Source organism: Achroia grisella, unplaced genomic scaffold (genome assembly GCF_030625045.1).
Source record: "Achroia grisella isolate CSIRO2021 unplaced genomic scaffold, CSIRO_AGI_Agris_v1 utg474, whole genome shotgun sequence".
In the NCBI taxonomy this organism is placed as follows: Eukaryota; Metazoa; Arthropoda; class Insecta; order Lepidoptera; family Pyralidae; genus Achroia; species Achroia grisella.
The window spans coordinates 873,760-896,986 of NW_026712878.1; the positions used below are offsets into that span (position 1 = coordinate 873,760).

At 31.1% G+C, this 23,227-nt stretch overlaps 3 protein-coding genes across 3 annotated transcripts in view; 1 reads left to right on the forward strand and 2 right to left on the reverse strand.

Moving 5' to 3' along the window:
- Nucleotides 1–1,005: 1,005 nt before the first annotated feature.
- On the reverse strand, nt 1,006–8,406 carry LOC131845435 (uncharacterized). Its single transcript, XM_059194500.1, has 10 exons — nt 8,397–8,406; nt 7,479–7,627; nt 6,519–6,670; nt 5,394–5,476; nt 4,516–4,733; nt 3,826–3,981; nt 3,300–3,455; nt 2,636–2,808; nt 1,514–1,591; nt 1,006–1,201 (listed from the first exon to the last, which is right to left on the reverse strand). The coding sequence occupies exons 1-10, from the start codon at nt 8,404–8,406 to the stop codon at nt 1,006–1,008; spliced, it is 1,371 nt and encodes a 456-aa protein (XP_059050483.1).
- A 1,139-nt stretch (nt 8,407–9,545) lies between these two features.
- Nucleotides 9,546–15,275, reverse strand: LOC131845436 (uncharacterized). Its single transcript, XM_059194501.1, has 10 exons — nt 15,272–15,275; nt 13,954–14,054; nt 13,522–13,673; nt 13,161–13,237; nt 12,221–12,447; nt 11,595–11,759; nt 11,017–11,175; nt 10,567–10,739; nt 10,237–10,317; nt 9,546–9,642 (listed from the first exon to the last, which is right to left on the reverse strand). Exons 1-10 carry the CDS (start codon nt 15,273–15,275, stop codon nt 9,546–9,548), a joined length of 1,236 nt encoding a protein of 411 aa, XP_059050484.1.
- Nucleotides 15,276–21,697: 6,422 nt separating this feature from the next.
- LOC131845518 (T-cell leukemia homeobox protein 2) overlaps nt 21,698–23,227 on the forward strand; it is a 30,355-nt gene continuing 28,825 nt past the window's right edge. The window contains exon 1 of the mRNA XM_059194589.1: nt 21,698–22,536. Coding sequence (XP_059050572.1) covers nt 21,984–22,536 — 553 coding nt within the window. The 5' untranslated portion in view covers nt 21,698–21,983. The remainder of the gene's footprint in view (nt 22,537–23,227) is intronic.

Below are 23,227 nucleotides of genomic sequence, written 5' to 3' on the forward strand. Positions count from 1 at the left end.
TTACAAATTTACTTTAAATTAGAGGAAAAATAATATAATTTATAGATACTAACTGTTACCCACGACTTCGTCGGCTTTTTACATATATAATACAGCCGGTGCTCATCATCATTAAATATCACTTCAAATGTTGTAACTATTCGTTTAATCAAAGACAAACAGTCATACAGACCATTCACTTTCTAACTCATAATATTTATTCAAGTAACGCCCGTGATACCTCTCATGTATTGCTATTCCGAAGGACTGAGTATCTCTTATACTGTAATCTCACTCAACCGAAATACAGTTTACATAGGTACAAAACAAACTGCTCGATACCTGAAGTAAGAGTCTCTCTACCGTTGTAAGTCTACCGAGACTTAAGTTACATAATCTACTTAAATATACCTTTAGTTTTATATTTTTACAACAATTTCTACCAAACAAAAAAAATAATAATATGTAGGTACTACAAAAAACTGGCGGGTGTACTAGGGGACTATGATAATATGAGCATAAAGTCAAATCAACTAGCCCATCGTGACGGTTTCCAGGAACTTTCATTTGGAGATTGAACTGACTAGAAATAAAAAACGGGATTTTTCTTATTCACCCACGACAAAGAACGTAACTGCATTTTTTGTTGTATTCCATTTTATTTAGACCTAAAACTATACTTAATCCTAGGCTATCCAGACCCATACTAAGTACAATTTGCACTATGGACAATAAATAACTGATAGAATTATTTAAATATGTATATTTATTTTTGTATTTGTATCATCAATGTATATTATGTAAATACTTACTATATACTTATAGATAATAGTAAGCAATAGACTTAGTATTTTACTAGTACTGATGAATACAAACATTTGCATTAAAAGCATGGATAAAGCAAATCTAAGATAAGACTGTGTAAAACAGCTAGATCACATAACAGTATAAAATTCTGTAAGAAATATGAAATAAAATCAATAATAAACATGAATTGTTAATTATTTATTGAAACATTTATGTTTTCTATGTAGTAGCATTCACTGCTATCTTCTGTTTGTCTTCTGGATCGTTACTTGTTCTAACAATAACACCTCTATGTTGTTCAGCCTTGTCTACATTGTCAGTTTTCCCTGCCGTAGTATTAGTAGCAGTTTCATCACTTGGTTTCATTTTATCTATTTCATTTCTTCTCATCTTTTTTAATTCATTTTTACCAGGCCTGTAATCAAAATCATAAAAAAGCGAGTACATATTATTATCGTTACAGTTTTTTTATTTTTATTGACGCAGCCACCGGTTTACGTTGCCTTAGTATCAGTCTTGGTCAGTTGGCAAATACACCAGAAATTTATCACGATGGTTTCTAAGGGAAACACCGTAGAGGTCAACGTATCATGGTACATTGCTAGCAATGAATGGGACATTGCATGTTATCCGTCGACATTACTAAGAATCATCTTCCTCTGTCCTAAGATTTCAAACATTTTACACCCAATAAAACTACAAACTGAGTAACTATATGTATTCTTACCCATCAGGATGGTCCATCCAACTCATCTCAACTTCAGTATGCGTGATGCTAGATCTAAAAAGCTTATCGCAATCTGCACTGAAACATAATGTTTTAATAAATAAATTCCTGGATAAAGCATTAACGAATATTTTTTTTTTTAAATTAATACCATCAAACATGAGTTAAACAGCAAGCAATTAATTGCAATGATTCCTTTAACACTTGCGGCCTTATTACAAAAAGATAAATCTGGTTTAGCACTAGTAATAAACCATTCACCAATGCATTCCTTATTACAAAATGAAGTTTATCTCTAAATCGTGATTCGTCTATGGTCTAAAGTTAGACCTGCGATGCCCCTAGTTTAACAGTGGTCTAAATGCAAAAATACAAACTCCATTTTAAAAATTCTATTGTTAGTTTTAGTTTTTGGAAAAATATTTTAACTAAATTAAAAATATATTAACTAAAAATATTTAAAGCAAATTTTACGACAATAAAAACATATAAAAGACGTTAATTTTTTTACTCATTTGACTTTGAAATAGTCATCATTCGAACGATCCAATAAAAATATCTCGCCGTTCCTTTTCTCCGTATAGGACTCCTACTTGTAATTTAAAACTGATTTTCAGCCTAATAGTACATTAATAAATATTATATATTAATGAAATAGTTATAATGCAGACATAGATAAATAGAAATAAATTTATTTTTAGTTTATACATTTTTCTTTGAACTAATATTATTTTTGATCTTTTCAGTTTTCTGGTAAAATGGAACGTAATTGTACGGTGACAGACATGAGTGACTGATTTCTGTATGGAATACATAATGAACGATTTAACTGTAGTACTAAGTAGTCCTCTGTTAGATCTGGATTCGTAATAATGTTAGGCTTATTCCTAGTATTAACTTTAGGAATGGTTTAAACCACGACCATTTAGACCACGTTTCGTCCGAGTTTTAACAGATTTTTTGTAATAAGACCGTTAAAGTTAAAGCAACATTTACTTAAAATATTTTTCAAATCATACTACTAATGTAAAATCTATTTCAAATGTATAATTTTAAATTTTGTTCTGCAAAGAAAGGATGAAAGTTCTGTTAAAGGTCTGAGTAGAAATAAAAAAGCCTTACGCGAGATCCTTGTATATGGCACAGTTGATGAGTACTCTATTCTTATAAACGCTTGTATACAAGAAAGGTCCATAACACTTATTGGTCCTCTCCTTGACGAGACATGCTGAGATGATGCCGATTACGACAGAGTTGGGTCCGGTACCGTAGACGAGAGGGCCCCCATGGTCATTCTGTTGAGAGTTACATCGGAAGATATGGCTAATATGAAAATATACACTTCCATATGTAATTGTTTTGTGATGGAACTATATTCTGTAGTGTAAGCCATATCGAGTATTTACTGAGAAAGAAACTAAAGATAAACGAAATAAATAAGATATCGTGCAATAAACTGCGATACCATTTTATCCAATACTTAATGAATAATTATGACTATAAGTTGCAATAATAATAAATTATTAGTTTTGCATAGCTTTCAATGTTCACATTAAAAATTCAAAACTTATAGAAAAATTATCATATGTATATATTTGTTTCAGTAGCTGTACGTGTATATATATACAATTAGTAGTTATATTCTTATGTACATATAACTATTAGTTCTTGTTGTTCAGATTGAGTTCTACATTTCTAAAAAGATCTCCAAAATTGTTAAGAAGAAATTACGAATATTCTGTAAAGTATTCTAAATTACATTTGTATACATTGAAGAAATACCAACTTCACAGAATCCTCCACTACGAGATATCTCTTGTCGTCTCCCATCTTCATTATGATATGCAGAATGCAATTTTAGTTGATTTGGATTCAAGACCTTCCTTAATTCTTCTCCCGATTCTCCTGAATACATTACATCAGTACAGTCGGCATATTTTTCCTGTATGGCATAATTAATATGGTTATCTTTGTACCGATTTATATTGTACTGCATGTAATTTATTTTAGGTGTAATCTGTATATTTGTTGCAATTTTATTTGCTACTTTCCTTTTGTTGTTACTAATAAAAATAACTACAGTGTTATGGAATACAATATATGATATATACTGTTATAAAAAATACATTTGTAGGTTCTGCAGTCTTTAAGAATAAGGGGGTCTCTATAGGCTTTGTATGAAGGTTTAAAGGTTTAAATATTCTGTTTTGTTTAAATATTTAGAAGTTACGTTTTGATATAATTTTATACATTTTCTTCATTTATTATAGTTATTTTATTTCCTATTTATATAATATAAATAGGAACCGTACCTGACATATCTCACTGAGATCAGGAACTAAATCCTTAGAACAAATCATATAGTTATCAATAATATTGTGGTATCGGCGACCCCATCTCCTTTTGCATCGGTTTTTCGATATAATTTGAACTGAAGTTTCTAGAAGCTCTTGTTTTTGTACTGACATCTGAAAGACAGTTTAATTTGTTTGTTATAAATCAGGTATATACAAAATACCTCGATTGAGAACAAATTTAATATAGATACGTCCATAACAAAAGGAAACTACTCAGAGATAATCTATACGATACATTATGGATTCCACACGTCTTACCAATGTTGCTTTCATGAGAGAGAGAGATGTATATGAGAGTTTTCTTTGAGTTTATTTGTCACAAAGAAAAATCAGACATTTTTTCTTTTTTACATTAGATGATTATCAAATCATTCAACTTGTACTTAATAGGTTTTTTTTCTGAATTTATGTAAATTTATTGCCGTCTTATTATTTTTATTATATATCAGTAGCTAATCCGTGGATCTCCATCTGCGTTATATATTAATCATATTGATAATTTTACATGGCCTTCATAAATCCTAGGCCATCTAACACTATTTCTTTCTATAGATCCTGAGATTAGTGCGTTCGATCAACCAACCACACAAACTTTTAGGTTTATAATTTTAATATTTTTAGGTTAGGAGAGTTGTAGGTACTTACATCATTATACTTATCAGTACTCCCCCATCCAGCAATGGAAGCGACTGTTCCAGGTGATTCTAAAGAACTACTTTGATTATTATAACATATAGGACGCGGTATAAAATCGCAGCCTCTAATTTTCCTTGTAAAATCAAACTCTTCTTCCACTTTAACGACTGCAATATCATTGTTCATCCATCTTAGATTATCGTTTTCGTGGCCATCGAAGACATAATCTGTAATAAAATATTTTTTTTATTATTGCAGTTTCTTTCATTGACGTCATTGAGTGACAGAATGCTATTAGCATTGAGAGCGCCTTTCAGTTCCATATTTTCAATAATAAATCCACTGCTTTTCTGATACTAAATCATTATTTAATCTTGTCGAAGCTTCCGATTTAATAGATAATATTTTTAATTATTTTAATATATACCGTTTTCAATATGGTCAATGTTGTGGATCGATCGATTTGTATCTATTTCAGTTCCTTTTCTCTTTTATTTGGAAATTGTATGTAATACAATGAAATACCAAACAAAATTATACATCTCATTAATAAACTCTCAACTCTTTACATCAGACACACTTACTTATTGATTTTTACATAATACATAAGTAAGTAATTAATTATACTTGTATTATTACAAGTAGGTAAAGACCTATAATTAACTATGTAATCCGTACTTTCCTTAAATATAAGTGAGTAATTCATAATATTCAATTTTTTATAAAAGTATCCTTCTCGAGAATTCAAATGTGACCAAGCTTAAATAAAAATTATCAATGTCATTAAATGAAATTATTCTAAATTCTAGTTACAATTTATACATTAAATTGAAATAGTAAATGCATATAATATATAGATGTATATATTAGTAGTAAAGTAGTCTTACTTCTAGGAATACATTTCCAAATGGCTTTCTTGGCACCATTTTTAAAACAAGCGTTAGAAAAACGGTCATTACGTTCATCATGACTGCAAAAGTAAAATTATATCAACCTAATGATCAGACGCAATATCTTTCTTTAATTACTAGTTGTATTTTGCGGTGCTGCTTGCATGAAACACATGAGACATTGTACGTAACGTAAGCTTTTCTTTCTAGTCTTTAGTTAATTTAAATAATTGATGTTTAATATAAATGTATTTTAATAAATTAAGCGCAAATGTAAACACAAATACACTGCAGCTAGTGGAAAAAACGTATTTTCCCATGTTTATATATATATAACATATAAAGGAAAACCTGTTTAATGTATTGATATTATAAATATATGTAGCTTTTTGTGTATGAAATAGTACCAAATTCGATGAAATAATTAATTTTAATTTTAACTCTAAAATAATATTTTAGAGTTTATAAATTACTAACAAAATATAAAACCTTTCATTTTTATAATAGTAAAAGGAAAAAGTGTACAAGATGATTCTTCTAAGAAAAAATAGACATTATTCCGAAGACTTTCAATGTACGAGTACAAGTTTTTACTGCTGATGCAGTTACGTATGTTACACTAGTAAGACTTAAATTTTAAGATGAATGAAGCTTCATTATTACGTTTACCTTTATTTAAATTTTCACCTAAGAAATCATCTTGGATTTAAAAACGAATATGTAACTTAATATTCGTTTTTACCATACCAATTACCATTACCAATTATTCTTATCTGTACCATTACGGATTGACTTACACGAAAAGATATGTAGAGTAATGTTTTTACCAAAACACTTCGTTGATGCTAACAGGTGGCGTTAATATCATCTCCGTAAGTAAAAAGGATCGCCTTACCTCAAGAGATCAACTAATGCATCTTTCCAATTTTTTTTCTTTCTTACTTTTGGAAGTATTAGAATGAACATAGGATACTTTATATTAAAAAAATGATGAAAAACAAAAAAATAAAATATCCACATTTTGTTACTTCAGCGCCATCTAGCAGACAGTAAGGAAGTTATGCGGGTAAAGCCGCGGGTAAAAGTTAGTAGTATATCAAATACAATAAGAAAAACAGTTACACTGAAGTTCCAGATACCACATAGAAATGCTTGGCATCCTCGATACAGGCGGCCGATGTAAGAATGTACTCTTCATGGACAATAACCCCACCGCATAACCACCGGCGGTAGTCCTTATATTTGGGATTGTTTGGCGGTAGTTTTAAATATACCTGGAATTGTGATACGCTTTACGAAAACATTCTTAATTTGAATGTATCTTAAATCCAATTCTGAACTATTTTTAATATTAACGGTCTCGACGGTCTTCTAGTCTAGCACACCTTACGTTCTATGATAGCCTTACGTTCCGATGATCGCAGATTCGATTCCTCGCACACTACAAGCATTTGTATTCATGAGTATGATTGTTTGTATTGGTCTAGGTGTTTTCTGTATTTGATGCATATTATGTAGGTATTTACAAAAAAAAGTAAGTATTTATACCAGTTTTCTGGTACCCATAATACAAACTCTGCTTAGCTTGGGACTAGATGGTGTTGTGTAAATTATACCGGGTTATTATTATTATCTATATACCTACGGATGAGCTAAGACATTAAACTGACAGGATGTGAAGGTATAACATATTTACTTCTAGTCATGGTTTGAAAGTCCTCCGGAAGTGCAACGCATGAGTGGTATCATAAACGTCACTAGTTAACGTGATGACGTGATGCAGTCATGTATACAAGCGACGGTACCAATTATCATCATGTGGATTGTTTGGTCGTTTGCTATTTCAGTGAAATAAAAGCAAAACAAATGAAACTTCATTTGTTATAGGTCTTAGGTGTTTTTTCTTATAAAGTCGTTGCCAAAATTTCGGTCTACTTGCTGCCACCTAGTAAAATAATTACACATGTAATGGGAGGGAAATTGGGGATATAACGTATCAAATACGTACTGCAGACCATTGTTATAAAGCGTGCTTCGGTGTTAACATTAAAATGTAGTCATCACCCTATGATTATTTCATACCATATACGGTCTATTTGGACCAGCTTCGGTGCCATAAATTATCCTGCGAGAATTATTGAGCAAGTGTTGTAATTCAGTAGCATTTGTGTTATGTAAAATGTCTTGTATTTTTGGTGTTACTGTTGTTGCAACATCTATTGCTTTTGTATCTGAAATTAAACCATCGGTGAAATACTTAAAATATGTATTTGTACATATATATTTTATCAAGTGTTTCAAGTATAAAAATTGTTATTTCATCTATTTCTTTAAATAATATATCTTAAATATCATTATCCCAGATGGGTCCACTAAAGGCATTGTCGACAGTCTACGCCGACGTTGTGGTAAACATAACATTTCTGCATTTTGTAGAATATATTTGAAACCAATGTGGAGACAGAAAACAGACCTACCGACATCTCTAGGCTAATTTTGGTTTGTTACATATGTATTGAACACCAGAAAGATAGGAATATATTTACAAATTGATACAAAATTATTTTTTTCATACTATGTAGGTGGCAATGAAGGATATTGATATGGATAATGCCCATCTGATAGTGAACGTTTTCCTACAGTAGAGTAGCCTATGGATGTCTGAAACATCAGTGGTGTCATGTGTCGATCCTTAAGAAAATACCCTACTCGGAAAAAACACCGTTTTCGTATTCAAACTCATAACCTTGCGGGATAGTCTATAGGTTAACTAGTCCAAGACGACATTTACTAACAATAAATATAAATCTTTACCTTGAAATATAACAATTATAAACAATAAAATATAATGAATATATTTACAAAATACAGTATTCATGTTTACACACGTTCTCTGTGCTGAGAGCGTAAAATTTAATTAAAACCTTACATTGTAACTAGTCATAAATTTCACGGTATAATGAAGTGTAACCATTGATTTTGTTAGGAGTATTTCAATACCTGTTTTCATATAGATAATGCATGCACAAGATTTATTTTAATTAAAATATGTTTTTTTAGATGTAAATAATACCTACTTATAATTTGTGTACAATGTTATCGAAAGGATCGAAATCGAAATTCAGAATAAATTCTAATGAAACCAATATTCTTTAAAAAAATTTGAAGGGTCAATATCAGAATAAGACATATATTTATGTGTGATCTGTATGAGATTTTTTAAATTATTTTTTTAACCAGTTCAATGAAAATATAGTTAATTAATAAACATGAAAGTTTGTTTTGCTATTCAATCATCAATGGATTAATTCATATATTTAGTATAGAGATAGATATTATCCTATATTAAAACATTTTATAAGCAATACTCGATACAATTAAAGATAAAGGAAACATATCGCAATCACATTTTTTTTTAAATCAAGGAACATCGAATGAAAGTTGAATAAGAGTTCGGTAAAACGTGTATAGTTAGGTCCAAAATTATCACATTAAAAACAACAAGTCTCTAATTAGTTTAGTTTAGGTACCAGGAAATAAATAAATTGTAAATATTGGATGCAAAATAAAGTTATCATTATTATTAAACAATAAGTATAGCAAAACAATAAGTGATGTTGTTAACTCGTATAATTTTAAATGTCTTTTTTTACAATTTTACAATTGTCCATATATATTATAGTATTATTTGTACTGACATTACAAGTATTTATCATTTTTTAACCGTTGTTTAATTCATTTCACACACACAGTCTGACTTTTCCCCTGCCTACGATTTCTTATCCTATTCCAATTCGGTATCGAACTTGCAGCTGTGCCAAGGTTAGAATTCCTAACAATGTTTTGAGTTTAAAATTTAGGTGACCTAAAGTCACTGCATAAGTCTACCCACGGGTCTTAAGTGTCTGTCCTCATTTTCGTCCGGAGAAGTTATAAATGCCAGCTACACCGAACAGCATTAAAGTATATAAAAAAGTAAATTTCATTAAAGTGACCAGTAACTAAATAAAAACTATACTGTAAACATATTTGTGTGAAACATTCCATCAAAATGTGTTTAGAGAGAAATAAAAACACATTATATTTATTTAATAAAAAATATCTTTAATATCAAACTTTGTTGTATCTAAATGCCCGGATAGCCTGTTTTTAGTGATGCCCATGCTCTTGATTTGTTGATGATATGCGATTATTGTGGTGTAAAATATTTCTCGAGCTCGATGCTATATTCTTAGCTGTTGATAGGCTGAAAACAATTGTTTTTGTAACTACAATGGTATATGAGCTGACGGGTATCTGATTTAAAGTGGCAACCTAACCCTATAATTATACTATAAGAACATAAACAGCACCAAGAATATATCATGCGAACATGTTGAAAAGTAACATAACATTAACGCTATACACTTGAAAAGAAACTAATAATATTTATATGTGTTTGCGTGTTTTGTATGCATAATTGAAGTAATGCGAGTCAGTCTATAGTTACATTCCCCATGAATTAACCACGATAGCTATGGTTACATACATACTGGAAACTTCGTGAAGGTCGAACAATTAAGAGTAGGTATAAAGATAGCAATACGGTTAGTAGCCCTCATTAGGTACTAATAATTCCTTCCCTCCTTTCAGTAGATTAATTTCTCTCATGTTAGAAATTAACTGACTTTTAAAACATTAAAGATGCTTCATTCAATTTATTTTTTTATATCTTCGCCGTACGTGGACAAATTTTTAAAGATCTTGAATTAAAGATACCTATTTATTAATATGTTATATACCTATTAATAAATAGGTATCTTATAATATATACCTGATATACCTATATATAATGATATACCTGATGTCATGTTTTTCCCAATTGTATTCAGTTTCGCTCATTTGCGTCTTCTTTGCCCTCAACAATCTTTTGCATGTCGATCTGGAAAATAAACATAAAATGAAACATAATCTATACTACCATTTACATTTATAGGGATAATATGCAAGTTGAAGCATAGTCCACTTGAGGATAAGTGGCAACCTATGAGTATATACATTAACAGCACAACAATATCACTTTACTTTGTGACAGCCGTTTCTCCCCTCAATTTGTCAGTCTTTTCTTCGTTATCTTGTAGTTCATTCGTTATTTTGTAGTTTAGAATTACACTATATTATAAAAACATACTGCATATCCTTGTTTATAGCACAGTCGATCAGATGTCTATTCTTCCACACGCTGGTATAGAGATACGGACCATAGCACTGATTTGTTATTTCCCTCGTTAGACAGGCTGATATGATGCCTACTACCACAGCACTCTTGCCTTGTCCGATGAGAAGAGGACCGCCGTGGTCATTCTGTATCAAAAATACTATGAACATTTAATATAAAATGGACGAATATGTAGATAGTATCTTGCTTGAAGTTCCTATTAGTGGGAGCCCCGGTGTTAGCAATGTATGGTACATTCCACCTCTACGGTGCTCATAGGCTAATAAAAATCTTCATTACTTATATAAAAATCTATGCTTTCCATCTCTCTTAGAAACTTAGATCTTATATAGTTGACATTTACAGTTTGTTTTAATCAGTTAAAATAATGTTAGAAATACATTTATACATAAAATGCAATACCTCACAGAATCCACCGGATAATGTCTTAGCTCTTCTCGTGTCGTTATAATGAGCGCCGTCATGAATCATCATCTGATCCGGTTTAATCATCATTCGTCGTGATGGACCATCTTCTTCCTCATCAGAATACACCAGTTCTTTGCAATTCACTTCATTTTCCTAAGACATAGTGTTGAAATAAGTATTAAAATTCTTAAACTGTAAACACAGGTAAACAACGTCTCAGGTAAAGATATGAAAAAAGATAAATCTACTGCCTAATAAATACAGAAAGTTACAGTATATGTTTGTTTAATTGAGTTAATCTTTGAACGACTACCGGTCGAATTTGAAAAATTTTCTTTTCATTTTACAGCCACTTTTGAGTAATTTCATGGGTATCAGAAATCTGCTATGATTGTAAAGAAAAAAATATAAAAGATATGCTAATGGGAAATGGAATACCTAATAGTTATAAGTGTCAGCATTTCTTTTAAATTAGGCTACGGGCGAAACCAAGAAATCGAATCTGCGACCATCAGAAGTAAGGCGTTGTTCTAATCCGCTAAACCATCAAGGAGTATATTATAAATACTAACTCTGCAAATAGTACTCATAGCATCCGTATCCATTCCGTCTTTGGTACATATCATGCTCCCATCAATGATGTAATGATAGCGCTCGTCCCATCTCTTCTTACAGTTCTTCTTTGATATCAGGATGACATCAGACTCTAGTAGAGCCGGTGAATTAATTGCAGTTCTCTCTTTTACCTGAAATATTCTGTTTAATTTTATAATGATCAATTGTAACTCTCTGGGTGAGCAGAATAAAAACTAAACTATCTCTTGATTGTTTTCTTATTTATATTATTAGTTTTTTGCTAATGCTAGTGCCCAATAATTCAACTTTTTAGGGGAAGGAGATGTTAGCAATTGAATCTAGTTGCTAATTATATAAAAATAGTATGCCATATGAGGTCGTTCACGCGATCTTCCTAGAAACGATAGTGGTTAAATCTTGGTTAATTCGCCACGATGGCTAACTTGACTCTCATCCAATCATCCTTCATTGGCTGTTGCAGAGACTGTTATCATTGTCATTTATTAAAAAATAGAATGCTACATGAAGAAATATCTTGTTATGTCTATTATAGTTTATCCTTTACAAACAATATTTAAAACATTTCTTATAATATAATTTTGTAGATAAAAAAAATTAATACCCCGCTGATATCACCGAATTTATCCGTGGAACCCCAACCAGCGATGTTACCCACTCTGCCAGGCTTCTCCAATTCCTCGCTTTGATTGTTGAAGGCAACCTTCGCGGGGATGAAGTCGCAGCCGCGGACTCGCCGTTTGAAGTTGAAGTCATCTTCAACTTTCACTACAGCTATATCATTTGCCATCCAACGTATGTTATCGAATTCATGACCATCGAACACATAACCTGAAATTGAGTAATAAATCAACACTGTTTGTACTCACGACCTCTACTTTTTCATGTTAAAAGGTAAGATATGTACGTCTTTGTGATCAATCTATCTTCACATTAAATCTTAAGATCTCTTAATTTTTTTTGTGGATAGATAACAGACAGACAGGCTCGCTGTCGCATTTATAATATAAACAATTATCAAATACAATAATAATAACACTCGACAAATTACACAACGCCATCCATGCTAAGCAGAGCTTGTATGTATACTAAATAACTGATATATAATAAATACTTATTTTGTATGTATCTAATTACATGCAAAATATACGTAGAAAACGCTCAGACTAATACAAACATTCATACATAGTAATACAAATGTTTGTACCGTGTGAAGACAAATCGAACCCGCGACCAACGGAAGTAAAGTGGTGTGCTAAACCGCTAGACCACCGAGGCGATGTAAAATACAATAACAACGGAAACTAATAATACATATACCACTGTAATATCAGACTACAATAAAAAAAATTCAGGTATTAAATACAACATTTGAAATGCCCCACATTTTGCTAAGTAGAAATTTTACGTTGCAGGGGGGCTAGCCTTGTACTACTGAAATTGTAGACCGAATAGCAATTATGATCCGTCAACAGGACGCTCCCCACCAATGCTCAGATATTGCGCCTGATTTTAGTGGAGTGTATAGACCGTTTCAGACTTACTTTTCGGTACGCATTTCCATACTGCTTTTTTCGCACCATATTTAATACAGTCGTTAGTACTTCCAGCTGGGATCCATCTACAAAATATATTTATATATAATTTAAAAACATATTAAAGATGTCGTATTTTAAATATTTCATATACCTACCCCTAATAAAGTTAACTTATAGGGACGCTAAATAGGAATATAGTTGGGGTTTGAGTTGTCAACCTTAAAAGCGCTTAATTATAAATATATTTTGTTATGATTGTTGTTGTGTTAATAAAATAATATAACAATAATAATAATAAAAAAACATATTTTACTATCAAGCTAATAAGCTATAATTTAAAGGTCGTTATAGGTATATCCATATTTACCGATGTGTTCCCGATATGACGTAGAATTGCTTTACGTCCTCGATGCAGGCTGCAGAAGTCAGAACATACCGCTCGTGAATTATGACTCCACTGCACAGCCAGCTCGTTTCTGTTATCTGAGGGTCAGCTGTTGCAGCTGGTCTTAGGTATACCTTCAAATTTTATATTATTTAAATAAAAACGGTTTCTGCAAGTGAAGCAAGAACTTTGTTTCCTTTTTTAAGAAAATTCCGCTGGCGTTGAATAATAATATTTGATACACATAAATTTTATATGCAGATGAATAGAAAGCTAATATTTTTATTGTTATGGAGAAACAGGTAAAATAGTAAACGTAACCTTCTTAGACACTGAAATTTATATCATTATAATCTTACTATGTAGGTATAGATCAGCTTTTTGATTTGATTGTACCTAACACTTATTCTTTACCATGTAAGGTCGTCTATCGCCGACTTCATGCCCTCGTAATATTCTCCTTGTATTTGGTAATAGTTCGTTACTTGGTGGTATTTCTACTCTTGATAAAGGTACTAAAATTATATTAAACAATTAATTATCATTGCATAGTACACTAAACAAAGACGCTGTCAGTCGGATTTTTCGGAAATTTTCGGATTTTAATGCGGTTTAATAGATTGAGTGATTCAAGAGGAAGGTTTATACTATATGTATATAATACTATATATGTGCTCCCGTGCGAAGCCGGGGCGAGTAACTATTTTAATAATATAATTGGGTATTCAATAATGAAGATGTGTAATGTGTGTAAATTGTTTTGTTTTTTGTGAATGGTGTAATATTGAACGGATTCAAAATAGGTACATAAATATGGCAGATCATATTCTAGATTAACCCAAACAATACAACTCATACGGCGAACTACGTGGTTTGCGGTTAGTAAAATATAAAAGTCCTTGGCTGCTTGTTCTGTTGTACTCACATTCATCTAAATGCATAAACGGACGTTTAAGTTTGGTAGGTAGGTGTTTACGGATATTTACGGGTACCACTTATTTTTAATATATGTACATAACTTAATTGTACAACTACGAACCTAAATATATGTTATGAAGGGTAATAAGAAGACAAAAATCCAATATTAGAACTTTAGTTACATACATAGATTAAAAAAAATAAGGTTGGTATTCTATAATTTTATTATTTTCTCTTTTAAAACATTTAAGTTCAGACAAATCTTTCCAATATTATTTTTATAGTAAAAAAACAATCATTTTTAATGTAATCTTATGCGATAATAACGAGATGATTGCGAACAGGGATGAATGGAAGAAAAAACATATTACGCCGATCACAAATAAATGGGATAAGGAAGAAGCAGATGATGATTATATGTTAATTTAAAAATTATAAAACGAACCTGCTCTGGTAGTTATTAAACAGAATAACAGATGTAAAAACGAATTAATTAACATACTGCAAGTCTACGATAACAGAGTAAATAAATTACATTTTGCATCTGTATGTGGGTAGGAACTATTAATATCATGCTTCGTTGAAATGTGATTGCTTCTATTCTGAATATATTCTACTTAATTTTAATCAAATATAGCCGTATTTCATAATTAGAAAAATTGTGTCAAGCCTCTTTATTAATGAGTAGGTACTGAATCTATAGATGGCACAGTGCGTCATGTGATAGATATCCGTGTTACACCACATTTGTTGTCACAGCGAAGCTCCAGGATGGCTCTGTATTCTGTAATTTGAGTCATATTAACCAACTTACCCATACGCTTCAACCAACACAGCTTAGGAAGCTTACTAGTTGGGTTCGAACAATGTCTAATTCGGAATATCTACCTGAAATTTACTAATTGATGAGAATCATGAATTGAAAATTGAATCTGACTTTGAAAACAAAACCTCTCACCATTTTCCTTGTAATCGGTCTTTAGCACGATTACCTAATATTTATTTGTTCTGTAATTCAGACTGATTACGAGCATCGTTGTTGGAGTGCGAAACATTCGACTACGCATTCGATTCCAGTTCTTTCCATCAATTTTACAAAACTATAAATCTCCAGCATACATGGTTTCAGAGCGACGTGGGTAAAAAATGTGTATATGGGCATAATATTCATAGATAAACATTTCCATTTCATAAGCATTTCGTACAAATTCCTGTTGTAAGCTGTACGTGTACGCGGCGGATGCTTAAGTGTGCTTTTTGTTAATAAAACAAACTGTATCGTATCTTTAAAGTTTAATAGATGGCGCTTTAAAACTTTGCTACTCGACACTAGATGGCGTCACGTATATTAATGATTTGCGTTTGAATTAATATTTTCATTTATAAAGTATTCAGAAATATTACACTATTGTTATTGATTTTACGTTTGTATATTGAAATTTATATTTTATAATGTCTTCTTATATAATATACCTGTGACAAACTTTATACCTTAGTTCGATTTCATATAGCGTACCTATATAAAATATTATAAAAGGAATCGTGGAATTTATTTTTTATTAAAATCAATAAAATTTCTACCTTTATACTTTCATATGCATTTAATGAAAATCTGTTAATTTGAAATTACAAACACACTTTATTTATTTGTACAGATTAGATACATTTTTAGTGGAATTATTATCTACAAATATTTTCTAATAATGTTATTATAAATCACACTCACATCATACGAGATTTATTAATTAATTACGTAGAGACAATACTATATTTATTTACTAATGCTAGTAAAATATAAATACCGACTCGGTAGATAGGTATTTAGAGTCGGTTGTATCGACTACCACAATGTGAAAAATAGCACAGTGAGTCAAACAAAACTCATTAATGTTGCAGAAAACGCTGTCAAACTAACGCCCGGTTGTTGGAAATGTTTACTTGTCTGGTCAATACACCCTTTCGTCCATTAGCATCTCTCAATTCTCGACCGTCAAGTCGAATTACTGGAATATTTTTATACTGTGAATAAAATTTTTTCCACTTTTACACTGATTTTGGTTTCAGTTATGTTTCCATTAGCGAACCCATGAAATCGTGTTTATAAAGAAATTATAACGATAATAAAAAATACCCTGGAAGCCTATAACCGCTATTTACCGTGTCCAACTATGAATCTCAACCCTCCAATTGAACCATATGATCATAGCTACCATTTTATGAAAAACATGTTTTTTTTCTGAGTCTTTCAAATATGACTTGAATTAAATGAACGAATGATTTAAATTATGAATGCATATATAATCATTCATCCATAATTTAAAAGCTACCCTCTTACGACAGGTAGAGCTCTTGCCATGTTCTTCGATCTACCATCATTTTCTTTTGATAATACGACACGACTCCAATTTTATTTTCAATTTCCTTGCTGTAGCTGTCTTTGTGTTCCCTTCTTCCTCTTTCCTTTCCTTTTGTTGTAATTACTTCTTTATTTCTTCCTTTATACATAACAATAATAAACTCTTTATTTTGTATGTTGAAGAATCATAACAAGAAAAACAGTAAATAGAAAAGTAACATGATACCAGAGTTATATAGTATATATGTATGTATAGTCATTTCAAAGAGTAAAATAATTTCTAAGATCGGTACCATAGTTGAGGAGTTTCGATAGTAAGTACTTACCCATAACAAAATCCGCTCTCTCTTTCACTCTTTATACTAACATTTAGAATAGATAATGAAAGTTTTGAAACTGTTACGTAGAAATTATAAACTTTTTGATTCAATCAAGACTAACTGTGATAAATTTCCCCAAAAGAGATAAACTCAATTTGCCGAGGCTTCAATGTTTTTCTTTGTCTATATATTATTTAAGTTAGATTGTCTAGAATGATGACTAATAAATCTTTTTAACCGACTTCAAAGAAAATGTTGGCAGTGTCATCTAAATAGTTTATGAAGAAAGTAATTACCTATTAATGACAGGTATGTGATGAACTTTTTTCGATCTTGTATTTTAAACTATATCTATTCGTTTATCTTTACACACTTCTAGTTTCCATACAACACATGGAGGACACCAGGAGTGACATACGATGACGTGATGATCGTGGTGTTGTTCATGTACATAGGCAATGATTGCCACTTACGATTAGGTAGCTATTCAGCTTGTATATCACTCCAATTGCATAAAAAAGAAAATATTTTTGATTACTCTGCTAATAATAGATAGGTATCTTTTTTTAGCTAAATAACCCGAATACTTAGTATTAAACATTTTAAGAGAAGAAATACTTATATTTATAAACTAATTAATATGAAAATATTATTATAGACAATATAAATTATAGAACAATGGATTTTAGAATTAGACCTTAAAATATCTGTAGCAGTATAAATATTCAAATATTTCTTTTTTCATATTGATTCCATAATGCTAATAAGGGATGACATAATATTATTATACGACAGTATAAACCCAAATGGTCGCAACTTCTTCAAAATGTTATAAAATGAAGTTAGAAAAAGGTTTCTAACGATATTAGGTACATCATCACTTTTGTTTCAGTTCCAATCAGCTCGTTACTGCAGTAATGAAAAGAAAGATCGATCTTTCCCCATTGTTCGCAATATAGGCATAAACAGTTATGTGCTACCAAATTACAGCAATACCGATACTGCTCCAATTAACGTGTTGTTAAATTGCCAAAATGATCAATAATTTTAATTTTTAATTACATTGATAAAAGTTACTTTAGGATTTTAAATTATAAAAGGACATATTATAGCCCAATCTGACAGATAATGTAAAAGCTTTTAAAGCGTAATAATAATATTGCTATATAAAATATAGGATTTTGCACATAAAATTTGTTCGATATGAGTTTACAACCAATTCTAAAAAAACGGCGTTTTTATTTCCATTGTACATTTTGTTACACATGTTCATTAGTAGATACTACACTGATTTTTATGGTTTTTTTTTATGTATTTGATAATGTGTTCTCCAAAATTTTATTGTCAGGATCTGTGGTTATTTTTTTTAATTGAGTATTGATATATTTTTGTGACCGATAAAGTTTAGTTTGTTGACTTTACATATATTAATATTGGTTGAGACCAACTTCTCAGCAATCTATGGATTCACCGTGCGGGTGCCGGGTTCATTGTATGGCCGAGAGGGCTCTAACTCTGAGCTATTCCCGGGATATGTGACCTTATATCTACTTATAACGTTATATATATACACGTTCTAGTATCTATATATACAGGCCAAGATCTTTTAGATTATTATTGAGTGATTTTGCTGGTATTCCTCTCGCTCCCACTCCGATTGCATATAAATTAACCATATATTTTTCGTTTATTAGTTCGTAATATTTGTTTATTTTTATTGCATGGACTTCAGCAAATTTGAAGGTCTTATTAAAACTTCCATTGCGTATTAAAACCGATTTAAACTTAAGGCTCCAATGTACTGTACTGTAGACAACCACTCAGCATTGGGTTAATTATCATATTTATCAATGTGGCTAAGTGATCACGAATTCACGAGTCGACTGTGTGAATTTTGCTCCCGGTTCGTGTTTATGGGAAGGAAATTTAACTGAAGTTAGCAGCAAGTAGGTACCAATAACAGCCCCGGCGGTCTAGCGGTTTAATACACTGCTTTACTACTACAGCTCGGGAGTTCAATTCCTCACGCGGTGCAATATTTGTATTAATGAGAATGATGGTTTGCATCCGTCATCAAATAATATAAAATATCTATTAGTTATATGGGTTCTAGATACAAACCAGAATTTGTTTGAAACTCGCTATTAGTTATTGTCCAGGGTTATTATTATTATATATTTAGGTTTTATTAATTATTTGTAAAAAATAGAACTGTTATCTTTTATCTCCTGCATTCTGAGTGTAGAATATACTTGCACGTACAATATGCACGTACCCATGTAAAAGTTTAAGATACTGACTTAGAATTAACTTTAATAAACATTAGTTAAGCTCCTTAGTATGAAATTTGAGTATAATATTATAAATTCCTACCACTAAAAATGAAATAAATATTCTTATTGGTTCAATATCACCCATAAAGTGATCTTATTTGAGACATAAAGTTGTAATATCCTTGAAGTCATATCTACAAGTATATTACAGCTTATACTCAAATTTCATACTAAGGAGATAATAAAATATTTAATTTATTTTATTTCGTAAATTATACCTACACTTCTTGTTATGGTAGGTAGGTATACCTTGTAATAACAATAATTAAATATTTATTATTTTTCAGGCTAGTTTGGTAAATTTGTTAATATTACAGTTTTCTTCATAAAACATACTTCACAATCGCAGACACAAATTAGGTACACAAATATAATTAATTAAATTAAAATTTTAAATAAACACAGCACAGTCCAGCCTCCTCGCAATCATGCCTATGTTGATTATAATGTTTTACATAGTCAACTAACAAAGTAGTAACTCTATCGTTACCAATGTCCTACTTGTAACGACAGAGGTACTAACTAATGACGTAAAAGATAATACCTATAGTATAAAAAAGTATTGTAAACCCTAATGATACTGATGTAACGCTGAATAAATGTCTATTACTATTATTTCGATGGCCTCGGTGGTTTAACGGTTTATCACACCGTTTTACTTCCGATAGTCGTGGGTTCCTACACTATGAAAACATTTCTATTTATGAATATTATTTGTATTGATATGGGTGTTTTCTATCTATATTATATGCATTTATAAAAAAACGTATCTAAATAATTATATCAGTTACCATTAAGTAGGAACACTATTTTCGCATAAAATTAAGTATCTCAGTTGGAGTACATAATTATTACGCAAAACTATTATTTTAGTAGGAAAATAGTTATTTGAGGTTACATATGTATACTACAGTTAAAAAAGATCATCAGCGGTATAAAATATTTTATAGGTAAACAGTAATTACTGAACCGCATTGTATTTACACATAGTGAGCACACAATATTTGATTGTGTTTAGGACAAAAAAAAATCACTCATAAACATCATATAAATCATTGAAATTATCTGAACTTATTAGTTTACTAATAATTGTAATATTGTTAGAATAATAGTGCATACTATTAATTACTTATAAATAATAGAGGTCCAAGCGAAGAGCCTAGAGGAACACCAGAAGTAATATTCTTGTGTTCGTGTATAGAGTTGTCCCTATATTAATTACGATATAACAAAATTCTAGTACTAACCTATTTTATGGTTTTATAACATCTTTCATTGTAATATTATGGAATGCAATAAATATTGAGTATTGAAGGTCTAATATTGTCATGGTATTAAATCAAAGATGTTCATCTTCCTATATATTTTACCTAAAAAAATTGCCATTTATTATTCGCCCCAAAATATTTTTTTTAATATGGTAGTTACAAGGAGATATCTGATCATATGACTGTGTCAAGATGGTATAGGCTTTTATGGAAATCAATTCCATTTGAGGTTCTATTTGCGTTCGACCATTATTGTAAAGCCAATCGCCATTCTCTGGATCTTTTATCGTACAAACCATAATCTAACACCCTTTACCACTCCAGCTGTCACACTCAATACTATAAAGTAGCTATCTTCAACAATATATTATCCCCACTTATCTATGGCCATAACATGAAACTTGGGATCTATTTTATTATAAAGTGCATTGTCTACTACGGAGGAGCCCAGTCGACCGCCGAACGTAAATAATTTAACTGTCTTAAAAGATTCAAAAATAGTTTCCTAACATTGCCCCCCTTAATATGTACACCATTTGTCAGACCATAACTGGATTTAAACGACGCGTTACAAGACAAAAGGTCCCGCCCTCTGATAAACGTATAGTCATTTCTTTCTAACATAAATGATCATATAAGCCATCGAGTATGTTTGTCTCTTTTTTACATGTAATCTTAGCAATGTTTTCATAGTTACAAAAGCAGTCAAAATGTGCCAACTGCCTTCATAAATTTAATGAAAAGATACATTATGATATTGTAACATAAGAGTCAAAATAGAACGGATTGGTAAGGTCGGGGGGAACTCAATTGAAGCGAGACATGCTGCGAAAGGGACGGAGTAAACCGTTCTGTTTAAGTTAGTAAGTCCAAACGAGTTTTTATGTTTGGAAATCGTATTAAGCTTTTGTTGGAAACTGTTCCACTCAACGGGCATAGTTGAGTCGTTTGTGCGGTCAAACTATCGTGTTCGAAATTCGAAAAGCAGTGGGGGTGCGGCTGATTGGCTCGTTTCGCCTGATATTGTGTGTAACGACTCGGCTGCGGGCGGTTGAGCGTAGCGCGCCAAACGGAGCTTTTTCTAATAAGAATCACGAGTTCGAATGACTTATTTGTTCTGAATTTGAATTCAAGTAAACAAAAAAAAATACTAGAGTGTTTTTTTAATAATTAATGGCAACCATTAAATGTTACAGTGAAGATAACTATTGAGTGCCAGTGTTATTGAAAAGTTTTAATAACTAACAAAATGTCATCAGTGCATTCAGATGATGACCAAGAAGAAATAAACGTGGACTCAGATAGTAGACTATCGGGCCATTGTGACAGAAGCATAGGTTCAGATGATAGAGATTCGGAACACAGCTATCATGATAGATACCATGATTCTCCAAATGACCACATGACTGACACACAACCTAGAGTAAATTTACCCTTCAGTATATCACGGTTATTAGGAAAACAATTTGAAGACATAGACAAACGACGAAATTCTAGAGAGAGTGACGACCGAAGTGATCAGGACACTGAATCGGAAAGTGCTAAAGATGATGCAAAAGACAATACAAGTTTACCATTAAATTTTTCACACAATCCCGGTCTTTATCCTAATTCTGGTTTATTGTTGAGACCGGGGTTGGGTTTAGGAGGTGGATATGGATTTTCTACTAATCCAGGGGTTGTAAGAGTGCCGGCACATAGAGCTTTAGGAGCATTAGGTGCGTGGGGTGTAGCATTAGATCCTATGAGGCAAGCAGCAGCAGCGGCGTTTGCACACCAAGTTGTTAAGGATAGACTGAATGGTAAGTAAACAATTCTGATACTTACAGTTCTGTTATTTTTAATTTTCGTTTTTGTAAATGATACGAAATGTTTAGTGTAACTAGTAGTGAGCCTTTTGTACGACCTCAAATAAGAAAAACATATTATGTGCGGACTGAAAAATTATATGTTGAATCAAATATTATGTGTTGTGTGGGAATAAACATAACTGTATATAAGAAATATATGTGAAAAATAATAAATACTCAAATAGAAAGTATAAAAGAAAATATTAGATATATAAATAAGCTCACAAGACACTAAAAGCTCAGAAATATGAATTAATTAAATAGAATTATTTGAATCTTTTACAGTATTTTTTTAAAGCATGTGTATGTATATATTGTTATACCTATTTATTATCATAAGTCTTCCAAATATAAAAACCAATCCTACTGTTTTAACAGATATTTACGATGTTTATTAAAATATTATTTTAATCCATTTAACTCTTTCGACTAAGATAAGCAACATTCCAGTAGGTACTATACAAAATAAAAAAGCGACCACAAATCTTCATGCACAATTTCCTTATCCAAATAACAAAAAAAAAACAAGAAAAAAAGGGTGACAATGTCCCTGGCGATTATACCCTTGCGTGCGATGACACACCTAGGAAACTATTTCCTTTTTTTTCGTTCTTTCCGGCGGTAAGGTGAGATTGAAGGCGCC

Excerpts from the sequence above, each read along its gene's own strand:
- LOC131845435 (XM_059194500.1), bottom strand. Across the intron at positions 6,671-7,478 it reads GTCCAAATAGACCGTATATG|GTATATTTAAAACTACCGCC; the intron begins GTATGAAATAAT and ends TCACAATTCCAG. Across the intron at positions 3,982-4,515 it reads GTACTGATAAGTATAATGAT|ATGTCAGTACAAAAACAAGA; the intron begins GTAAGTACCTAC and ends ACTGTCTTTCAG.
- LOC131845436 (XM_059194501.1), bottom strand. Across the intron at positions 11,176-11,594 it reads CTATGAGTACTATTTGCAGA|GAAAATGAAGTGAATTGCAA; the intron begins GTTAGTATTTAT and ends ACTATGTCTTAG. Across the intron at positions 9,643-10,236 it reads TGGGAAAAACATGACATCAG|CCTATCAACAGCTAAGAATA; the intron begins GTATATCATTAT and ends AATTGTTTTCAG.